Raw genomic sequence first — 22,494 nt, forward strand, 5'->3', positions numbered from 1 at the left:
ATCGCCTCCAGTCCCGTCTGTCTGTTGGAGTCATTCCCTCAACACCTTGTATTTGGGAGAAGCGTGGAAGATAGAAAAGTGAGGTTTTAGCCTCAATCGACTTTTGTCAAGGTCTTGCATGAAAAAGAAGGTCAGCGCTGAATTGAAATTTCTAAGATAAAACCAGGCAGAAGCCTTTCTCCTTCCAGAATGCATTTTGATGCCTTCAGGGATCACAAAAGAGCAACACGCACAGGCGTTTAAAACCCACCGAGGGCAGAAGACTGCAATCCTTGCACTTTTTATTTAACCAACTGCTTTTCTCCCCAAAATCAGTGCCAAACGTCAGCGGTGACACTTCACAAGGGGTTTGGAGACAGTGCGCTTGGCAGAGGCACAGCTACGCTGCGGCTTCCCTGGAGAAGGCACAATTGCCTTGGAAAACCACTTAGAACGAAAAGCAGAGATGAGGATCCAGTCTCACACCCTCAAGTAGGTGCATATTTGCCCATTCCTTCTTCTTGGGAAGATTTTAAGGTCTACGACCTCCGAGATGAGACTCTTCAAAATTTGGAGGATGTCTACTCTTGCTAATGCAACTCAGCCTGCCCTGGAAGATGCCCCAGGGGATGCAACACAAAGCTTTCAGAGGGTCTTGCAGTACAAAAAAAAAAAATCTTTTCTTGGAAAACAGGATGGTTTTACGGCTGCATTTAATGACAAGTTGGAAACATTGCCACCAACCTCCTAATCCATGTTTCCCACCCCTTCCTTCAGACAAGCTCACTCTTATCAGCATCTTTTCTTCTTTCCACAATATTACATTTCCAAATGATGTCTTCTGGTACCTCTCCACCTAAATCTCAAAGATCCTCTATGACAAAAGGATGTTTCACTCTCCATCTTTCATTCATGAAGGCACAAATAGAGAAGTACGCAAGAAGAGAAGGGTTTCTTGCCCTACAAACTGATGGATTTATAACTGGTTGATAAAAAGGTTATTCACAGCAGAGAGAGCATCATGTTCACCTCTACCCAACGCAGAAAAATTCATACACGTGCCCGGGTGGTCCCTGGTTGTCCCTCCAGCTGCACGGCCAACGCAAGATCTTCTCTTCAGCCCTCAAGCAACACATTTTGGTGGAAAGGGTTTTCAGCGGGGCTTGCACGTCGCTAAGACCCAACCAGGTGTGTCCAGAGCATCACACAAAGGTACCTTCTTCATCCTGAGGGGTAGAAGTGCTTCTCCCACCTTCTCATCCCTCAAGGAAAACCCCCTACGACAACACTGCAACTTCAGCGAATCACTACGAATAGACATGCTGGAAGTTGCGGTAAATGCAATTACGGAGGGGTTCATTCTCTTGTTTAAAAGAAATTTTTATTAGCTTGTTTTATGTCGCAGAGAGCAGAAAAGTCCCAAGGGAGCCGTCTCTCTTAATCCATTTCATGTACTATTGATATTGTGTCAGGCTGTTTTCTTAACCGACAGTGCTCTGCAGTGCCAAAAATCAAATCTCTGAAGAACAAGGCTACATCTATCTACCTGGTTACTCTTCTCCCCAAGAACAGGTTTCATTTCTCATGGAGACTGAGATGTGTTTGGTGAGGTCCCGCTTCCAATAAAACCGCTCCCGCTGTCAGAGCCACATTTGTGGGCTTTAATTTTGAAAAAAATATCGAGAGGATTTACCGTGGACTTTCCTTCCCTGGGGCTGGCTGCTCTAGTCCTTCGCTACAGCATCCTCCAGACCCAGCTGATTACAACGGGAAGCCAAAAAGTTGCCTTATTTCTTACCCTGCTACATTAATCATCTGTGATTTCTTCTATCTCCAACGCTGCCTGCTGCGCTGAGGTCTTTTGTTTGCCAAATTGTCACCCAAAACCGCGGGGAGCGTAAAAACACCGAGAAATGCACTTGACTCTCTCCAACACATCCTCACTCGCAACACAAAAGGGCAACATGTGAATTTCTAATTCCATCTTCAGAAGCTTTAAGATTCTTAATCAACGCCCTGATTAGAGATTACAATTATTTTTGCAGCTGATTTGCATGTCAGACTTCCACTGATAATTAAGACACCTCAGATTTCCCTCTTTTTCCATTAAAAATCCAACGACAGTACCAGACTGATGATATATTTTCCGTGTGTGACACCGATACTCCCGATGTTCAGAACCCCGAGGAGGTTTTGCTACCGGGATAAGGCTTAGCAAATCGTTTTTAGCAGTGTTTATAGCATTTCTGGCCACAGCAATCAGAGCTATTTGCACTTTTTTTCCCCCTGCCTTGGCCCAGCTCTTGGCATTTTATCCACAGCGTGTGTTAGATTGATTGCAACGAGGCGGACGGTTGTATTAAACAAGACGGTGTCGGAGCACTTAGCTTAGTCTCAGCTGAAAAGCGCTGGGCGGGGGGTGTGTGTCTTGATTTTGCAGCTCCGAAAAACCAGCACGGGAGACGCTAACGGCTCTGCAAACCCACTCCCCCCTCTCTCCATCTCCCTTTGACCCAACTCGCAGCGTGTTGGAAACGCGGCCTTGTAAGGGCAGTTGTTCACGAGACCTTTTTGTTTTCCATTGCACAAGGGGGGCTCTTTAGCCAAATACCTCTCCCGGACCCACAGAATCACAGAATTTTCAGAGTTGGAAGGGACCTCTAGAGATCATCTAGTCCCACTCCTCTGCTAAAGCAGGATTGCCCAGAGCACATCACTCAGGACTGCATCCAGGCGGGTTCTGAAAATCTCCAGAGAAGGGGACTCCCCCCCCTCCCCGGGCAGCCTGTGCCACTGCTCTGTCACCCCAACTGGAAAGAAGTTTTTCCGTGTGTTGGAATGGAACTTCCTATGTTCCAACTTGTGCCCATTGCCCCTCGTCCTGTCACTGGGAACCACCGGGAAGAGTCTGGCTCCATCCTCCTTCAACCCCCCCTTTAGATACTTGTAAGCCGTAATGAGGTCTCCCCTCAGCCTTCTCCTCTCCAGGCTGAAGAGTCCCAGCGCTCTCAGCCTTTCCTCATACGGGAGATGCTCCAATCCCTCGATCATCCTGGTTGCCCTATTTTCAACAAAACCCTCAAGAACCTCCTCGTTAGGAGCAGACACCAGCAAACGCGACGCCCACATACCACCAATCCCCGCGGTGGCCCGGCCGAGAAATGTCTCCTCTTGGACAGGACTGCAGAGGACAACAGCTCGCTTGCATCCATGCTGAGATGCAGCCGAGTCCCTTTTTTTCAGATGCTGCTATTTCTTTGCAAAACGATTCTCCAAAACCGTTTTATATCACGTATTAGGTTGAAAAACAAGAAGTCGGCATCACTAACAACTCCTCGGCGTGATACAAGTGCAATTGATAGCCCAGTGCTTTGGTATTTATTTTATGTTAAAAAATACTAAAATAGCATAGCCCATATATACATTTTGCAGTTTCCCAGGAAATGAACTTTGTCTGTATTTCTGAAAAGTATTGAACAATTACTGCATTCAGACCTGTGTTAGTGATTGCTATGGGTCAGATTTCAACAAAGGCTGAGATTTGTTACAACTTCATATTTGTCTTGACTAAATTCATTTAATTTGCAGTGTCTCACGCTGGTGCTGTCACAAACCGTTTGCAAGAAGGCACTGTGGTTTATAAGACACCCGACAGCACATAAATATGCAGTAATAACCAGCTGGAAGAGAGTGTTTTGCTGAAATATTGAGTGAAATAAAGGCACTTTCCGTGCCTTACCTTGCGGATACAGCACGTATAGGGCACTCCGCACGCCAGTGCCCCGCTGCCGTTGCAGGAGTGGTACTGGTTAACCTCCCAGTCTCGGTATTCATCGCCGCCGCAGCAAGAAAACTGCAAAAAAGAAGAAAAGGAGAGGATGAAAGGTGCAGATGAAGGAACGTCGACAGCTCCATCCCACCGCCGCGTCCACCCCCCAGCCTTGCCCTGCATCTCCGATGCGCCTTTGCAACACCGGCGTCGAGAGCCCCGATTATTTTCTGCTTTCCACGACCGCAAATAGGGAGGGGAATACACCGTGTGAAAAAAGAAAAGTGGGTGTTTAGCCCCATTTAGCCCCATTTTAGAGGCGTGAGGCAGTTATAGACGCGTACACACGTGTATTGGAGGCGCATCCTCGCTTTCACGAGCCCGGGAAAGATCAGGCTCATTCATGCTTCACTGATTTAATTACAGGTGACTAATCCGTCCTATTCCCGGGGCGCGCAGGAGAGATGGCTCTTTCGGCGCCTTGAATGAATGTATTTCTCGGCTCTTGAAGGCAGCTCGGCTAGTTGGTGCCATTCGCCGAAATGCTAATGAGCCTCCGCAGCCTAACAGGGATTTCTCTTCCTGTCAAGTTAAATTAGAGATCAAATGCTACAGCTACAAAGGAAAAAAGTGTCTTTTTTCTTCTGTTCGCACAATGAAAGAAAGAAAAAAAAAAAAAAAAGAAGAGTTTAATGAAAGTCATTTTCTGTTCTCCGCAGAATAAAAGTAGGCTTATTATATATCAAGTCATCCCTCCTCTTGGTAAACAAGCTTCAATCTTTACATTTTTCCCCTGGAAAGAAAAGCCTGAAGTGGGCAGGAAAGGTGTGTGTGCTTAATAAGATGGAAAAAAACCCCAGGTTTTCCCCATTTCTTTAAGCACCGCATTCTTCAAGGAGCAGTTTTCGGGAGAAGTTTAACCCTGCGAGCATCTGCTCCCCCCTCCAGTTGATGGGGTGGTGGCAACGCTTGGCCGACGGGAGTAGAGCCACCAGCTCTCGGGGTCCTCCTGTCCCAAAATGGCCAGATATGGCCAGGAGCAGCCAACCCACAGCTTTACAACTATTTTCTAACTTCCGACCTTTAATTCCTCTATTGTTTTTAATCCTACCCATATCAGCGAGGGGGACCAGCTTGCAAAAGTTGCCTAGAAAGAGGGGGAGAAAAACACCTAAAGGGATATTGGCTGTCGCTATCCATTTGACATCCCCACGCCGCAAAGGAGGTTTTTTCCATTTGCTTTTATAACCCCGTAAACATTGGTACAAAATCCTTGTAACGAGGGTTACTAGCTGCTGGGAAGCCTCACCAGGGTGGTTTTTAATCTGCAAAGAGAGGTTTAGCCCAAACTACTGTTGCGCCTGGGTTTATTTCTCATAACCCGAGACAGACTTGTGTGTGGGTTTTGCTTTCATGCAGGCTCCCGGAGTTCGGAGAAGCATAACAAGCAGGAAAAAAAAACCCAACAAGAGTCCTTGGAAAGAGCCTGGCAGGTCGCATCTGAGGAGCTCCCCGTGTCGAGGTCCGCTGCCGCCACTAGCGAGATACGGGCTCGTTACGGCTAAAACCATCGCCCTGGAAGCAGCGGGCTCGGAACGAGCCGCGCTGGTGAAAGCTGCCTTTAATTTTCCCCGAGAAGAAAGGAGGAGGTTTGCAAACACAACACCCTCATCCCTCCCAGCCTTACTTTGAGTTTGGAGCCACTCGGGTTTGGGCGAGAACCGCGGCCCCGGCAGCTCTTTGAAATTCAAATCCTGCGCTCGGCAAAGCGGTTTGAACTCTCCTCTTCTACCTGTGCTCAGCAAACCATTAAAAAAAGATAAAGCGAGGAGCGGCAGAATAGCTGCAGTTACTGACTTGGGGCAAACCCCGGCTTTTGAGTCACCGTCACCTCCCGTTTCGCGTCCCGGGGCTGTGAAGGGAGAGTAGTTCAGCAAAAACGAGTGATAAAAACATCGAAGTATTATTTTCTTTAGGGCGATTTATTTCCATATCTACTTGCTCCCAGGCAGCCAGATCGAGTAGGTGTCGACAGGAAAAACCACATTATTCGCACCATCATCCTAGTAATGTAAAATATTAATGTCTGGCACTACGGACCATAATTACGTGTTATTTTTACTGCATGACACTGGTTTAAGTGCACGAAGGCAGTCGGCTTTAGCTTAAAGCATCACTGGAGGGAGGGTTTAAGCAAAATTCAAATCCTAAGGAGAACGGTTTGGGTTTGCCTGCCCCAAATAAGCCGTGTGCCAGCTAACCTACGCACGGACAAAGTTTTTAATAAGGAAAAGGGCAAGAATAACCACTAAATGATGACAAGAGGCTGCTCTGAGCTTGTGTTTTACCCAAAAAGCAGGTCTGGGTGGAATCCCTCCTTCCAGTTTTCATCCTCGGAAAGCGAACCAGGCTGCTCAAGTTCCGTAAAACTAATTTCCCTCCTCTTAAAAGCAGTTATTCCTCTGCATTGCTTCTCCCCGGTCCTACCCTCAGGATGAAGCAACTCTGCATTTCAATCCCTGACATTGCCGCTGTTTCTGGTTTGGAAGTCATACGCTAATATAAAAGCTCAGAGCAATGATCTGGATGTTCTTGTGAAGCTCCTTCTCTCGCTACGAGATAAAATGTGCAGATGTTAACTATTTATCAGCAACACCGTAAGTGGCCCCGACTTCTTATAGTCTTCGAGATGAAGTTCTCCCCCTGAAAACTTTTTATTAAAAGTTAAGCGAAGAAGCAGATGGGAAAAACGTCGTAAAAATGGATTGAGATTATAGGATAAATGCCCAATCCTCCCTTGTTTGGAAATAGAGAAACCTTCCCACAAATGCATCCGCTTCATCTGGAGCTTTGTGCTCTACCCCCCCTGCCGAGGCTCGTTGAGGATGGCTCCAACACGGACTTTCCGCCTGCTCCGTTTCTCATTCCTACAGAGTGATCTTGATTACAGCATCCTCTTAGAGAGGTCAGAATAGAACTTGAAAAAGATTCAGATCTTTCTCAAAATCATTCGTCTCTTGAGACCTTCAGAGAGCTCCGAGTCTTAACGCGCTCGGCTCGGTAACGATGACTCCAAGAGTCAAAAGAAGGTATTTAAGCCAAGAGAGGGGAGCGTGGAGGGCACCACCGACCTTAAATTCCAGCTACATCAAAGAAGAAGGAGCTTCGCAGTCTCCTTTACTTCAAAGCGAGAGAGAAGATTCACATATTTATGACATTTCAACCCCAAACGAAAGGAGGGAAATCAGGCCAAGGTGAGAACATCCAAAGTTCATCTGAAAGCAGTTTTGCTGGCAAAACCTGGCTCTGCTCCCCAAAACCAACCCAGGAGACGTGACACTGTTGTGATTTCTCTCCTAGATCTCAAGTTTGGGGTTTTTTTTCCACTTTTTTTTTTATTTTCATTCATCAAATGCTTCAAGCCAAGCGCTTCCCTCCCGCAATAACGCAAATAACGGGTAAATCAGATATCCTCACTCAAAACACGAGCCCCAAATACTCCAAATTCCCAGGAATGGCTTCTTGCCGGTGCTGGAAAACCAAATGATACATTAGAGCCAAACAGGCTTCTCTGGACCGGTCACACGCTTAACGGTGTGGATAACAACTTCAGGTCCTGACTTTAACTTGACTTTTCAATGTACTTGGGGAGACGCATCGTTCCTTTGCTGAAGCGCTGAACCTTGGGATTTGAGAGACAAAAGGGAAACACATCTGGCCAGGGCTCAATGGCAGGAATTAGGAAGGCGTTTTGATTTAATACTTAATTTAATATTTAGCGATGTCCTGGTTTGTGGTACCAAACCACAAGCACCTCAAGTAAACTACGTGGCGCATAAATCACAAGGCAAGAGCAGCAGCGTATCAAAAGTTTGGCTAAAAATAAAAATCAGAGTTGCGAGGACGGCTTTATCGACCTGCAGGTTGGCTCCAGGATAGGGGATGGATCCTGCCAACTCCTGGCAGGCTCTGAGCATTAGATACGAGACAGAATATGCAACCACATACCTAAAAAATATTAAAGCAGACTATGCCAAGCCCCAATATTGGACTGGACATAGCTCTCGCCAGTCCCAGGAGCAGCTTGCCCCCCGTGCTGCCCGTGGGGAGGCTGGAGCTCTCCTCTCCTTCCAGCTACGGCATGGAAACACCTTACCTGCAATTTTCCCATTGAGTCAAGGACTTGACCAGCTACCGATGACATCGTGAGTAAATAAACTTACCTAAGGTGGACTATCTAAGGGTCGTTGCAGCCCTGAAGCAGCTTTAACATGTTATTTTATTCCTCCACCTCTCTCTATGCAGGTTGGAGGAGCTATCAAAAAGCTTCCAGGCGTCAGGCACCGGTTTCCCACCAAGAATGGGAAATAGAAACATCCCGGCATGGTCCACGCTGTGGTGCGGGGCAGAAGATGCTCTTTGCAGGGAACAGAATCACAGAATCACACAGAATCACAGAATGGTGAGGGTTGGAAGGGACCTCTGGAGATCATCTAGTCCAACCCCCAACAGAGATGGCAGAATAGCCCACTGAAAAAAAAACCCTGCGAGGTGAGCTTGGAGAGCAGCACAACGCAAAACTGTGCGAAAAGAGCAGCGGAAACAAAAAAAGATCAAGGTATTCAAAGGCAGATCAAGCAAGGCACCCTAGGGATGGGAATAAACTCTAAAAATACAGGAAAAACTAATGCTTCTGCTTCAACGAGGCACAGAGTTAACCACTCCTTGAAAAACTTTGCAGCCAGACCTCCCGGTGCCGCCCTACCGCCCCCCCCAAAAAACGAACCTTTTCTTGGACAAAATCCAAGATGTTCTTGAAGTCGAGGTCATCGTAATAGTGTCTGATGCCCTCTTGGATGTTGGAGTGGAAAACAGCATTCATCTGGGGAGAGAGAAAAAAAAACACCACCAAAAATAAAACCACGGCTCACACATGGAAAATGCACCAAGAAAACCTCGAGAAACGTGAAGATTTTTTTCATAGCAAGCGCTGCCAGCTGTTACCCGAGTAGGAATTTACCCCACATGCTGGCACAAGTCTATTTCTTGGGGTAAAATTCATCGGTTTTGAGCTCTGAGGGTCAGCAGCATCATTTTTGAGCTCTGAGGGTTAGCAGCATCCCATAGCACCTCCCCGTTTCCGGCACATCCGAGCCGACCCATGCACATTTACCCGCATCATTTTCCCCCATATGCTTCATATTAAATTTAATTATTATGGTGACTTCTTCGAAAGCCCCCTCAAGCTCTCCAATCCCAGTGACTAACGGGATTTTAACCACTGGCAGGGGGGTTGTGCTGCGTTAGGAGGGACTGGAGGAGGTGAAATGGGCTGTGGCAGCCAACACCGCCGGCTGCACGGTGATTTATTGGTGGGATGAGCTACGCGCGGGAGCTGAGACCTCATCAGAGCCCTCAATCACTCCTAATCCCAACAAATCATCCAGCAAATTCAATCACGCCCTGAAAGGGAACGGTGCAGCCGAGCCGGGGCTCTCCCTCCCGCTCCTTCAGCCGTATCTCCGAGGACACTTTGACACATCAGGCACTTCACGTTAAACACTAATTTAATCGAAAATGTATTTTACAGACGCCTGGGAAGCTTATTAGTGAGCTGGGAGAGGAGGCTCGAAATGTCCTGTGCAAAGCCCGGCGCAGGTTTGTCGTCTGACTCCTGATAAAGCGCCGAGTAGAAATATTAATGAAGGAAAAGGGAACTTTTTTTCTGAGTGAGGAGGAGGGGGAAGGGCGGGGGGCGGGGGGGCTGTGTGGAAGAAAACATTGTTTTTCATAATTCACTCTGACATGAAAATTAGAGGTTGGGCAAAGCGGGAACGGGGAGAAGAACGTGAGAAAAAAAAAAAAAAAGCAAAATGAAGGCACGTCAGAGCAGCAAACAAAGCCTGCCGACAGCGAGGGATCAGGCAAGGGGATGCGAAAAAACCTTTAAGAAATTGCTCGTGTGGAAGTTTATGAAAATGTTCATTCCCAGCTTGCCCACCGCTAAGACCAACACAACGGGCAACAGCCGGCTTTTCCCGTTTTCTGCCTTTTTCCCCCAGCTAGGCTCCCCCCGTGATCCTATTGCCCTCTCAGGAGATGACAGCCCGGAGGCAGCCTCTCTAATTAAATCTTGATTTTAAGGTGGGAGATAAATGTCGCAGGGTTAAATCATTAAGTTCTGGTTATGAGACCTCTCCACTCCCTTCCCTTCAAGGACGCCAAACCCGTTATCTCCGATAATCTCCAAAACCCCATTTGCATATCAACGGAGCCCATTTCAATGTTCAGTAGCTTCGAGGCCACTAAATTCGTTCCTCATCTCTGCTTATTCAATACAAAATCCAATTAAATATGTTTTTAACAAGTTTAATAAACAACCATCGTTCCAAATGCAGATTTGTGCCTCTGAACAATTTTGGGTCAAGTGGATTCATCGCTTGTCGGATCTCCCTTTTCTCTCTCCCTCATTGTTTGATTTTTAATTAGGTTTTGATATTGTCTGTTAAATTTAAATTAAGGGACAATTTAGGCGCTAATGGTTTCTTCTCAATCCAGCAATTTAATCACGAGGTTGCAATCCCCTCTTCTCCTGATGGCACCACCATTTTCCCCGTTGCACGCCTGTGGTGCAGAATGGTGCTGAGCACCATCACTGAGGCTCAAAGGTGGAGCAAAGCAGAGGATTTCATGCTGTCTTTCACAAATACAACCTCTACGTGGCAGCACGTATTGATTTTCTATACGTGGGAAGGACTCAAGCAGTCTGATTTTCCTTGGAGAAGCACACCTCTCCTCTGGCGCACCACATTTTTCAGGGATCGGAGGGTTTCGGAGAGCTCTGGGAACCTGCTGGACGGAGTTGGCTGCAGCATCCAAAAGGTAACACCCTCCTCCATTACCTCCCTTCAACTTTGGGTCTTACCAACCACATAACTCCCAACCCCAACCTGTCTTTGGGGCTCCCCAACCACATAACTCTAACCCCAACCTGTCTTTGGGGCTCACCAACCACATAACCCCAAACCCAACCTGTCTTTGGGACTCAATGAGCACATAACTCCCAACCCCAACCTGTTTTTGAAGCTCACCAACCACATAACCCCAACCCCAACCTGTCTTTGGGGCTCACCAACCACATAACCCCAAACCCAACCTGTCTTTGGGACTCACCGAGCACATAACTCCCAACCCCAACCTGTCTTTGGGGATCACCAACCACATAACCCCAAACCCAACCTGTCTTTGGGACTCAACGAGCACATAACTCCAACCCCAACCTGCCTTTGGGGCTCACCAACCACATAACCCCAACCCCAACCTGTTTTTGAGGCTCACCAACCACATAACCCCAACCCCACCTTGTCTTTGGGACTCACCAACCACATAACCCCAACCCCAACTTGTCTTTAGGACTCACCGAGCACATAACTCCAACTCCAACCTGCCTTTGGGGCTCACCAACCACATAACTCCAACCCCAGCCTTGATGGGTTTGAAAGTATCAAGCTGTTTGTGCAAAGGGAAATAGATTTTTAGATCCCGTGAGCAGGTATTTCAGATATTGTTCTCCTGCCTCGCGCATTTATTGAGCCAGCAGAGACTGAGATTAGCTATTTAATCGTTTGATCGATTGCAAGGGTAAGATTAAATTGAAAATGGCAGGGTTTCTTCAGCAGAAGGCCGGTGGCCAGAAAGGACACCCGTTGGAAGCATTTACCATCTCGCCAGCTCAGCTATAACTCAAACCTGTCCTTGCAAATGCAAGCCAGCAGTTAACGTAATTGAAGCGAGGAGCTTAATGAGTCCTCAGGAAAAAAATAAAACCACGGGGTTTTGGCTGAGATTCTGCACAGGGAGCTGCGGCGGGGGCTCTGGGTGGTGCTGGAGGTCCATCGCAGCTCCGGAGCGTGATGGGCGGCACCAGAAGAGCATGAGCAAGGAAAAACTTCCATTTTCAGGGGCTACGCTAACAGATAGTTGAGGATTTTCCTCCCTGATGACACGTGGGGCTGCAGTTTGTCACTGTGCAGCATCCAAAGGCCTCCTGATCGCACCCACCTTGTTTTCAAAGATGATTTCGATGAATATCAGCAGCAGCTCCGTGAGGAAGATCACCAGAAGGACCCAGAAGAACTGAAAAGAGAAAGGGAAGGATTAGCCCCACTCCGAGTCAGGCTGTGTCCTCGGTCAGTGGTTAACCACAACAAGGGAGACCTGGAAACCAAGAGCTGCTTTGAAACGCTGAGAAATCAGATAATTTCATTATGAGCTCCCCAGGGAGCTGCAAACCCCTTCCAAAGATCTCGGTCCTAACAGAGACAACAGTTTGCTCCCCTGTAGAAATAGTTGCAGGAAGGAACGAAGGACGGACGGATTGAAAAAAGAAACCAGATGCAATTTGAATGGCCAAATTCTGCACGGGAAACGGGTAAAATGGAATCTCAGATGTTAATCTCTGGGTGGATGTAGGTGTGCAGCATCTCTCTGTGATGGGATGCTGGTGCTCGGTTGAACACCGATGTTTCCAAGCTGGGCATCCAATGGAGGATCATCCATCCCCCAGAGTACGGTCAATAACTCATGGTCCACCAGAACTGACTGTGGTGAAAATTTAGGCTGGAAATCAACATCCTGATGGAGCAAAAGACTTAAACTAGAGGGTCTGATGTCTCCCCACCTGAAGTACTGCCTCCAGCTCTGGAGCCCCCAACATAAGAAGGAGATGGAGCTGTTGGAGCGGGGCCAGAGGAAGGCCACGAGGATGCTGCGAGGGTTGGAGCCCCTCTGCTGGGAGGACAGGCTGGGAGAGGTGGGGGGGTTCAGCCTGGAGAAGAGAAGGCGAAAAAGGGGAGACCTCAGAGCCCCTTCCAGTGCCTAAAGGGGCTCCGGGAGAGCTGGGGGGGGACTCTGCATCAGGGAGGGGAGCGATGGGACGAGGGGGAATGGCTTCAAACTGGAAGAGGGGAGATTTAGATGAGATATGAGGCAGAAACTGTTGCCTGTGCGGGTGGTGATCCCCTGGGGCAGGTTGCCCCGAGAAGCTGTGGCTGCCCCATCCCTGGAGGTGTTCAAGGCCAGGTTGGACGGGGCTTGGAGCAACCTGGGCTGGGGGGAGGTGGCCCTGCCCAGGGCAGGGGGTGGCCCTGGGTGGTCTTCAAGGTCCCTTCCAACCCAAACCACTCTGTGATTCTATGTTCTTGCAGCCCACACCCACCCGTCTCCTAATGCTGCGGTCCCTATCTGAGAGGTGGCATCGGCCATCGCATCCGACTTTGCAGAGGACAGAGAGCAAAGCTCTGCTCAGCTCACGCTCCTCTCCCCAAGGCTACCGCCGTCAGCGACTTCGGAGACTCGCTAGGAAAAGAAAGGTGGAAAGTTACCATGGTAACTAGCTAAAAATCCAAAAGCAAGTTAAAATAAAGGGGGGAGGGGGGGAGGTAATTGATTACCTCGATATTCACTTTGACCATTGGTTTATTAGAAGAGTCTGGTAGCGCAGGGACCTGCCAACCCAGAATTTATTTCCCAAGCAAAACTAAAGCACCATTGCAGCAAAACACCACTTCATGCCCCAGACCGGCGCGGTTTTTAATTAGCCGCCCACCAATTAACCAACCAGGTTTGCACCGTGCTTGTTTGCTGAGAGCCGGCTAGCGCGGAGAAACAGCATCGCTTTCATCACCGGCTAAATCAGCTCATAACGGGCCCAGGTATAATTAGGCAAGGAATCCCATTATGAAGGAATACAATTAACCAAGCACCTGTTATCTCGGAGACAGAGGTGATATGCAAAACGCCGCACGCATCTAAACTGATACAACCCGGGGTTGCTTCGGGAGGAAGCCCAAGGCGGTTCATGGTTTTACCCAGCAGAGCCCATCTAAGGCTCGCACTGCTGCGGCGAGAAAGAGAAGTTCAATTTTGGAACCTTTTTTTTTTTTTCTTCAACCTCAGTCAAAACCCAAGAAAAATATATTAAAAAAAAAAAAAAGAGCGCTTTGTCATCTGTTCACTGGGAAAAAGTGCAAACTCTCACCAACCCCACTGTGAGCACAGGTAAAAGACTGTGGCTTCAAAGTCCAAGTGGGGACCACCGCTGTGTTCGCGGCCAGAGCAGCGCACCAAGAAACGCCTAAAAATCAGCAGGACTCAGCCCGCAGAGTCTTTCTTCTTGCCAAACTCCTCTGAAACCACCAACCCTGCCGCTTTTCCCCAAAATCAAGAATTTTAAGCCGAGAGACCCTTCGTGCAAGTTGCTAGATGGTTTTTTCCGCTCTTTCTAGCGCTTTGGCCATTGCGCACCACGCACCAATTTTATCCCCCGCTCTCCTTCCTTCTTTCGCTCTCGATTTCTGCCCTACGGCTTTGTCAAGTCGAGATATAAAAGGCGATGTTTATGCAACTCAGCCTGCTCCGTGCATATTGAAGTCAAGGCTAATGTTTAATATCCAGGTTTGAGATGTGATTTATCGACAAACGCGGGCGTGTTGTGAAATCCATGGGGTGGATTGTCGGAAAAACAATGACGGAACGTGGCTTCCAAACGCTCCATCAGATGAGGCGCACGGGTAGCAAACCCCACCGTTTCCACAGGAGCGAGCCCAAAAAAGGAGCTTTGCTTACGGTCTTTCTAAACAGGGGAAAAGTGTCCATATTAATGGGGAAGACAGACCCGGCAGATGCTGATCGCAATTCCTTGCAAGAAGGAAACTGCAAAGCCGAGAAGTCCCATAGGTGATGCCCAACTCCCTCCGGGACACCCCGCAGTACGTAACGTCGCCTTCAGAAAGCCCACAATTTCCCTTCTAATTTAGAGCGGATTTGCAAGAAAAGCAAGCACCAAGCCGGGCTCTGGCACAAGCCGTGCCAAACGGGCAGCCCGAGCAAAAAAAAGCTCTTTTTCCCCCCAAATAACGGTGGAACGGAGCGCGCAAACCCCCGCCGGCTGCACGGACACGGCAAAAAGTGGCATTTTTTTTGCATTCACAAAGATTGCAGCAATCGCCAGTGACTGTAATGCATATTTAAGGGGCGAAACTGCTGGCAACGTCCACGGTCGTCCCTTCTGACTAAGGCATTGCAGCCTTTGCTCTCTGCCAGAACGCACACCAGTAAATCAGTATTTTGTTCCTTAAAAAGACACCAGCAGCAAAATAAAGAGCAAAAATCCACATTAAACAGCATTTAATACTGCCTTGAGCTGCTCGGGGGGAAAAAAAAAAAAATCACAAAGAAGTGTGGCGAGGAGCTGGTTTTTCCCCCAATTTTTGCAAAAATTCACCCATTGCACGGAAGTGGTGGCACGGGAGCGAGCGGCCGTGACTCCACGGTGTGACTCTCCAACCGGGCATCACCTCTCGCATCCCCAAGAAGAGGCAAATGCCGTGGAGGAGGGACGGGAAAGGTGCCCGCGGATCTCACCCATCACACAGCTCAGTTTTCAAGGAGAGAAACTCCCCAATAAAACCTTCACCTTGCTTGAGACTGCTGGATCGGGGAAAAGACGCTCAATTCTTATTAAATTAACACTTGCCACAGCCTGCTCCCTTTAAAGAGCTCATCAATCCAAAAGTTCACAATAAATTATCCTGCTTAATTTCCTCAAATACCTTGACAAAAAGATTAATCACCCCTCGTTCCCATGAGCAGCAGAGCTCCAAGCTGCTCCTTCCCTCCTCTAACAAGTCTCCAGCGCCGTTTCGTTCATCATTAATCTCTCCCGAAGCCAAATGGAGCGCAGAAGGAAAGCGCCCGGGCACCGCGCTGTGCCTCGGGTTTAAAGACAGGTCTCCTTCCACTTTGGGCAATAACTCCCCTCATTAGGGTTATTTTACATAAGGAATATATATGTTGGCTGGAGCGATCCCTTCCCATATGTCCTCTGGGTGTTTGGTCTTCTGCCACCTCCGTACGCCAGGTAGGATGACTTCTTGTCAACTTTAATCTCCCAGAAGCTTAAAAACCACCTGAGATACTGAGTTGGTGCAAAGTAAATGCTTCCAGCCGTGGGTCTGGCTGGCAGAGGGGTGCAAACCCACTGCTGCATCATTTCCAGACCGCCAGCAGCCTTCAGCCGCCTCCAGTTTCCCTCTTGAACGCGTCCTCACCAGGCAGAAAGGATGCCCACGGATGAGGGATGGGTTGGAGGCACCGAGGGATGACTAAACCATGCAGGGATTTATTCGGGATCCAGCCCAGGGAAGGAGCTTTGAGCCACGGATAGAGGCTGAGCATCACTCCTGAGCTCAGATGCACTCGAGACACCCGTGGCCACGGGGGGTTCAGACATGCAGAGCCCCAGTGTGTCTCCAACGGGATTTTGGACGGGAAGAGGGATGCTCTGTTTGCCAGGGATGGGGCAGGGAAAGGAGGAGAGGCAGAGGCAGGATGGAAGAATTCCTGGAGCAAGGTGAAAGCATCAGAGAAATCTGTGATGTTTAATGTGAGCAACCTCCGTCTGCAAAACGCGGCTGGGATCTCACGGCGTGGCCAGGGAGAGCGATGGGCTGCCACAACTGCAGGGAAAAAAAGGAAAAAAGAACTTATCTCCAAAAATCCTTCCTTTCTACCCGGTGCCAGGAGTTTCCCATGTGGCACCCGGGGGCTGATAAGAGAAAATATTTGCTTCTCGACGATCCATCGATGACTTCAGCTCAGTCACAGGAAAGGAGGAGATAAGAAGAGCGATAAGGAGGATGGTAATTTCTAGAGAGCCCATGATACAAGCCAAAAAGAAAAGAAATAAACCTATAAATAGATTCCCGGGTACTTTGCAGCAGGACACTGGGAAAGCTGAGGCTGAAGATGCTGCTCTTGAATCCTTTTGCCCTCTTGATGAACTTCATGTTAAAATAGTACAGGCAGATCAGAAACAGCTGCCTAATTTAAGGAATCAAGTGGGGGTTTTCGCTAAGAAAAAGTTACTGGTCATACCTAAAAGAAAAGACTCATCAAGCCCCATATAACAAGACCTTATAGAAGCGAACAGAGGAGGAATAGAGGGGTTTGAACCCCCTCTGTGAAGGGTAGAGATAATTTTATCCTCACTCCAGGCTCTACAGGTACCATTAAACCCCTGTAGGAACAGGGACATTCTGCATTCATGCAAATAACCCCCCCAATATTTTATTTTTATCCATTTCTATGGCTGATTCTCCAGCAAAGGAGTTAAGTCGGCCCCAGCGAAGCCAAAGCAAGAAAAGGGTTTGCACCTATTAATACAAAAGTGGTGACAGAAGGTCGAGGGATGGAAAATCTGGACTTCCCATCCCCGAGATGGGAAAGAAACTCGAGCGATTTAATTTTTCTTCCTATAAAACACGAATCCCCCCCATTTTGCATGCACAGGAGTTTACAGGACGGCGGTCCCCAGGTTTTGCCGTATTTTTGGGCATCCGGAGAGGGAACCGGTCGTTCCCTCTCGAGAAACGGGAACAGATCGAACGTGCAGCCACGTGAAACGCGCCTGGTGCAGAGGCGTGGGATAAATAAATCTCTCACTCTACCTGTGAGGCCACTAAATCATCCCCTTCGCAAGCGCCTGCCGCCTCCTCTGCCTTCCTCGAGACCAGCCACGGAGGAGTCCCCCAGTTCACGTGAGCACAGAAACACGAATCCGGTTGCTTTTGTCCCCAGATTGAAACTTTAAGTAATGCTTTTAAAGAACCGTTTCTTCCTAATGACACGTTGGAGATTTCTCCCACGCAGCATGGCCTTTTCTAAGGGTTTGTTTTTCCTCTGAAAGACACTTGCACGCAGCTCTTCTTCTGAAAACCCAAATAATTGTTTATTCCCACGTAGAAACAGCTTTCATAGTTGCTTTGAAGCAAAAAAAAAACCCCCAAACCAAAAAAACAACAAAAAAAACCCAACAAACCCAACCCAAAACCAACCCAAAAATCTGTCAGGAGTGTCTCCTACGCAGATAAAACGAGGACAACAAAGCTCAGACGATGAGACTTTGCAGAGCATCTTCTGTTTTAGCAATCCGGCAATAACCCTCTCTGCCCAGGACGCTCTTTTATTCAGGCAAACCGTGTGATTTTATTTAGGGGGCAGGCAACACGCCCCTCCTGCCCGGCCACCCAGCCTGGGGCTCATGACCCCTCTTTCTGGGTTACACGCACGCGTTCCCCAATCCTTAAGTCAAACTACACGTTTCCTCTACGCTTCACCAAGCTAGATAACCAAGCAGTCTGGTTTTAACCCCAAAAGAGACAGAAACTCTTACAAATTATGGACTGGGAGTCCCTGAGAGCGCCGGGCATGCAGCGTGGTCTGTCCTCCATGCCCCAGGTACCAGCCCTACCTCCACCGCATCCCACAGATGCTGCTCTGTCCCTCTGAAGACCAAATCTGTTCCCCAGACCTGCCAAAAAAACCACCCCTTTTCCCCCCACTTCGGGCTTTTATAGCCCGCAGCTGGGTCCCTTTCTGGCTGCTGTTAACCCTTCTTTGGCTATAGCCCTGCTTCCTTCCGCTCCCATCTCCAGACCAGGACGAACGCTGCAGCTAGAACACACTCGTGTTCCCCAAAACCCAAAGAAAAGGAGGTTTTTTTTAAGAAGAGGGAGGATGTCACCTCTTAGCCTGCCCCTCCCATCCAGTTCCATGAGCGACGGCTCCTTTCAAATCTAATTTATTTCAGTTTGAGGAGCAAACAATCAAATTTCTCCTCTTTCCGAAGACCTCTGTACCTGTTGCTTTCCCCCCCAGTCAGAAAAAAATATTCCGAAGGCTCAATCGGCTCAATTCACCGCACCAGGGAACACACTGCAAACTCTTACTGCAGATGAAACCACTTGGATGCTATTAAAATCATCTCAGACTTTGCAAAAACCTCTCCTCGGCCTTATTCGGCTGCTCACCAGCATCCCTTCATCGACTTTGAGGGATTGCTGGGGAACCACCATCAGTTCTCTTTGGGGAGTAAAAACACAGCATGAGATATCTTCTATTTATTAAAAATTCATCTTGAGAAGGTCAATAACTCCAGAGACGTCCATAAATAATCCACCCTTGGAGAACTTCTGGAAGGATTTTGTATCGTCAGCCCTTTAACCGGGTTTTCCAGAAGCTGTGAAGCCCCACTAATTCAGTACGAGGACAGCTGTTATTATTGTAATGGTTAATTTAATCATAAGATTAAAAAAGAAAGGGGTGAGCACCCAGGAAAGAAACGCAACGTGCTGGGAGTTTGCCAGCGATGCTCAAAGCATGAAGCTCAGGAAGAAGACAGTATGCTTTTTGCTGCTGGCAAAACCTTCCCAAACTGCTCCTGGGAAGACGGTGGTGAATGGGGAGACCGCAAGAAATTCAGCGGGAAAGCGTCAATAATTAGCGCGGCAAAAGAATCATTAACTCCAGCCCTCTCTTCTCCCCCAGAGCCAACCCCGGGCCAAGCAAATCCCCGTTTAAAGCACGTTGCGGTGATTAAAACGCCCCAGCCAAGAGGTGGGCAACACTTAACGGAGGAGATCGGCCACAATTTCTTGCACAAAGCTCCTTCTGCCGCCCTGGAGTTTCCTACTTTGTCTCAAGCAAATGAAATAATAATAATTAAAAAGGATTGAAAACCACAGATTTAAAGGAGAACAAATCAGACGGGTAAAAAGCGCTGGAGGGTCCCTGCAAGGTTTTTTCTCCCACTGAATTTGTAGGAGATTTGGGTGTTAAGAGGGTTTTTGCAGGTCCGGCTCACCCAGGAGAAGGCTGCGGATGCTCGTTAGGCAAATAGGGAGTGTGAAAGCATCCCGCGGGGAGCAGCGGTACCCGCCTGCTCCAAAGCCCCTTCCCATCGGCACCAGTCCCTGGCACAACGCTGGGACTCTCCCTCCTTTCCCTCCAAGCCTTCGCTCCCCGGGCCAGGATGTTTTCAGCTCCCCCAGCAATCCCAAATGTCGCGTCCTCCTCCTTTATCCACCCCTCTGCGCAGCTAAGCAGAAGAAAAATCAAGAAAATGGTGGTTTTGTTTAGAGAACCCGGAATCAGAGCACAGTATATAATCAGAAAAAAATAAATCAGTGCAGATTCCCTCTGCAGGAAGGAGTTTCTTCAATGGCTTTTTTTTTTTTTCCCCAGCTCTATTTGTGCGTTAATTATCAGGGATTTGGGTTTTTTGGAGAGTTAAAGTACCACTATCGAAACCTGCCGACGTTGAAATACCCAGAGAAAACTCTTCATCGCGGACACAGGGAGCTGACCCCCCTGCCCTGGGGCAGCAGACCCCAAGGAGCATAAAGAGAAATGGGGTGTTGCAGTGATGCTTTGCACAAATTGTCCTCTAATTAACCTAAATTTTCCCCGCAAGCGGACGAAAGCAAGTGGAAAAATGCCTGGTGACCTCTCTCAGGGTTATAACCCTGAGTTCAAACACAGAAACGCAGCTTCATTTCTCATGCAGACCTGTAACCAGGAGACTTTTATTGATCAAGTTTTTCACTGTGCTCAATGTGTGATTATCATAGAATCACAGAGTGGTTTGGGTTGGAAGGGACCTTGAAGACCACCCAGTGCCACCCCCTGCCCTGGGCAGGGACACCTCCCCCCAGCCCAGGTTGCTCCAAGCCCCGTCCAACCTGGCCTTGAACACCTCCAGGGATGGGGCAGCCACAGCTTCTCGGGGCAACCTGCCCCAGGGGATCACCGCCCACACAGCAAAGAATTTCTTCCCAATATCTCATCTCAATCTCCCCTCTTCCAGTTTGAAGCCATTCCCCCTCGTCCCATCGCTCCCCTCCCTGATGCAGAGTCCCCCCCCAGCTCTCCTGGAGCCCCTTTAGGCACTGGAAGGGGCTCTGAGCTCTCCCCTTTTTCGCCTTCTCTTCTCCAGGCTGAACCCCCCCACCTCTCCCAGCCCCCCGAGCTGGAGGCAGCACTGCAGGGGGGTCTCCCCAGAGCAGAGCGCAGCAGAGGGGCACAGTCCCCCCTCGCCCTGCTGGCCACGCTGCTGGGGATGCAGCCCGGGGTGCGGGGAGCTCGCTGGGCTGTGATGGCACATTGCCGGCTCATGGGGAGCTTCTCACCCACCAACACCCCCAGGTCCTTCTCCTCAGGGCTGCTCTCCAGCCTTTCTCCACCCAGCCTGGAGTTGTGCTTGGCATTGCCCCGACCCACGTGTAGGACCTTGCACTTGGCCGTGTTGAACTTCATGAGGTTGGCCCGGGTCCACCTCTCCAGCCTGTCCAGGTCCCTCTGGATGGCGTCCATCCCACCACAGAGCCACCGAGGGCTGCCGCCCCAGCTATCAATGCTGCCCCGATTCATAACACACCTTGCTTTGGGGGAGGTCGGATTCACCCAACCTCCAAAACCTGCATCTTTTGCAACCAAAACCGCTTCTCCAAAAGCTGCATCTCACCGATGGGAAAAACCATGCGACAGCATCTCTTGCTGTGGCTGGAACAGGAGCACCAACTCTTTGCCCTTCTTCATCCTCTAAGAAGGCAGAAATAACCCCAGAACATCCTAAAGGAGATGCCGGTCAAATCCCATCTCAGCTGGAAATTGCTTTAATTTTTTTTTTCTGGTGGGGAATCTCCATATTGCCCATCAATATCCCATTTTTTTCCCCACTACATCCTAAACCCCCCGCTTCTCCCTCATTCGTTTTGCACGGACACACAAACCCACCTCCAGCCATCAGCTGCAAACTTTGCAAAGCCTGACCAGCCCGAATCCACCCCAAATTCCTCCAACCACCGAGGCCAGCGTGATCAGGGGATCGCGCGAAGGCTTTTTCCAAACCCTTTGGTCTTGGAAATGTGCCTCTTTAGTGCCAATATTCCAGGGCTATTTCTTTTTGCTGGCCTGGAGGTGAGCATGCCCTGGAGTAAACGGATGAGGTGGATATCCCGTGCAAATCCTCTGCTCTCAATGAAGAGGTTTTCCAGCAAGAATCCACCCAAGTCAAATATCCCAGTGGTTTAAGTGCAAGCAACGCACCCACAAAACATTAACTATTTCACACAATTCTTCCAAACGCAGAAGAAAAACAAGGGGAAGTTGCAACTTACTGGTATTTTCACCTCCTCTGACTTAAACGTGATTTTAAGTGGCTGCTATTGGGTGATGAATCAGCGCTGGTGATGTGGCGGTGGGATGATTGATATGACACCGCTGTAATAGAGGTCTTCCATGTAATTTTTGCCCCTTTTGAGTGGGGGGAAACAAACCCAACCCAGCTGCTTGGACCAGCACAGACCTCAAAGTGCTCCTTCACACGTGCGTTATTCTGATTGCTTTTATTCAGATCCTCCAAAGCTTCAAATCACTGTAGTAGCTGACTCTCTTCGAGGGGGAATTTATCTTCCCAGGAGAAGGACAATTCTCCATCCACACAATAGCTCTGTGATTGCCAACCATTTCCCCGCAGCCCTCCTCGCTCCCCTCTTCAAACCTGACATATCTGCCATTTCCCAGCGTTTAATCTCTCTATTTACATGTGCAATCAGGGGCTGGAGAGGATGGGGAGGGGGGGGATGAAGGCATATTTTTCAAGCCCGGTTCGGGAAGGCGCATCGCGGGTCAAACTTGAGAGTAAAAATACAAAACGGCAAACCAAATAAATGACGAAGCTGGGGGCGGTCGCCGGAGTTTGCCTTTCTGGTCTTGCTGCTGCTGATATTTGGAAATAGCAGTATAAATATACATTTATATATTAAAAATATTATATATATATGTTTATGTTGCTGATATATTTATATATATAACATCAGCAAAAGGCCAAAAGAGCTGCTGCAGTG

At 48.8% G+C, this 22,494-nt stretch overlaps 1 protein-coding gene across 1 annotated transcript in view; it reads right to left on the bottom strand.

The window, feature by feature from the left end:
* LOC104281775 (tetraspanin-15-like) overlaps nt 1-22,494 on the bottom strand; it is a 55,258-nt gene that overhangs the window by 14,731 nt on the left and 18,033 nt on the right. The window contains exons 3-5 of the mRNA XM_009879823.1: nt 11,810-11,884; nt 8,535-8,630; nt 3,719-3,832 (exon numbers count right to left, since the gene is read on the bottom strand). Of these exons, the coding sequence (XP_009878125.1) occupies nt 3,719-3,832; nt 8,535-8,630; nt 11,810-11,884 (285 nt within the window). The remainder of the gene's footprint in view (nt 1-3,718; nt 3,833-8,534; nt 8,631-11,809; nt 11,885-22,494) is intronic.

Source organism: Charadrius vociferus, unplaced genomic scaffold (assembly GCF_000708025.1).
Source record: "Charadrius vociferus isolate BGI_N301 unplaced genomic scaffold, ASM70802v2 scaffold682, whole genome shotgun sequence".
Classification (NCBI taxonomy): domain Eukaryota; kingdom Metazoa; phylum Chordata; class Aves; order Charadriiformes; family Charadriidae; genus Charadrius; species Charadrius vociferus.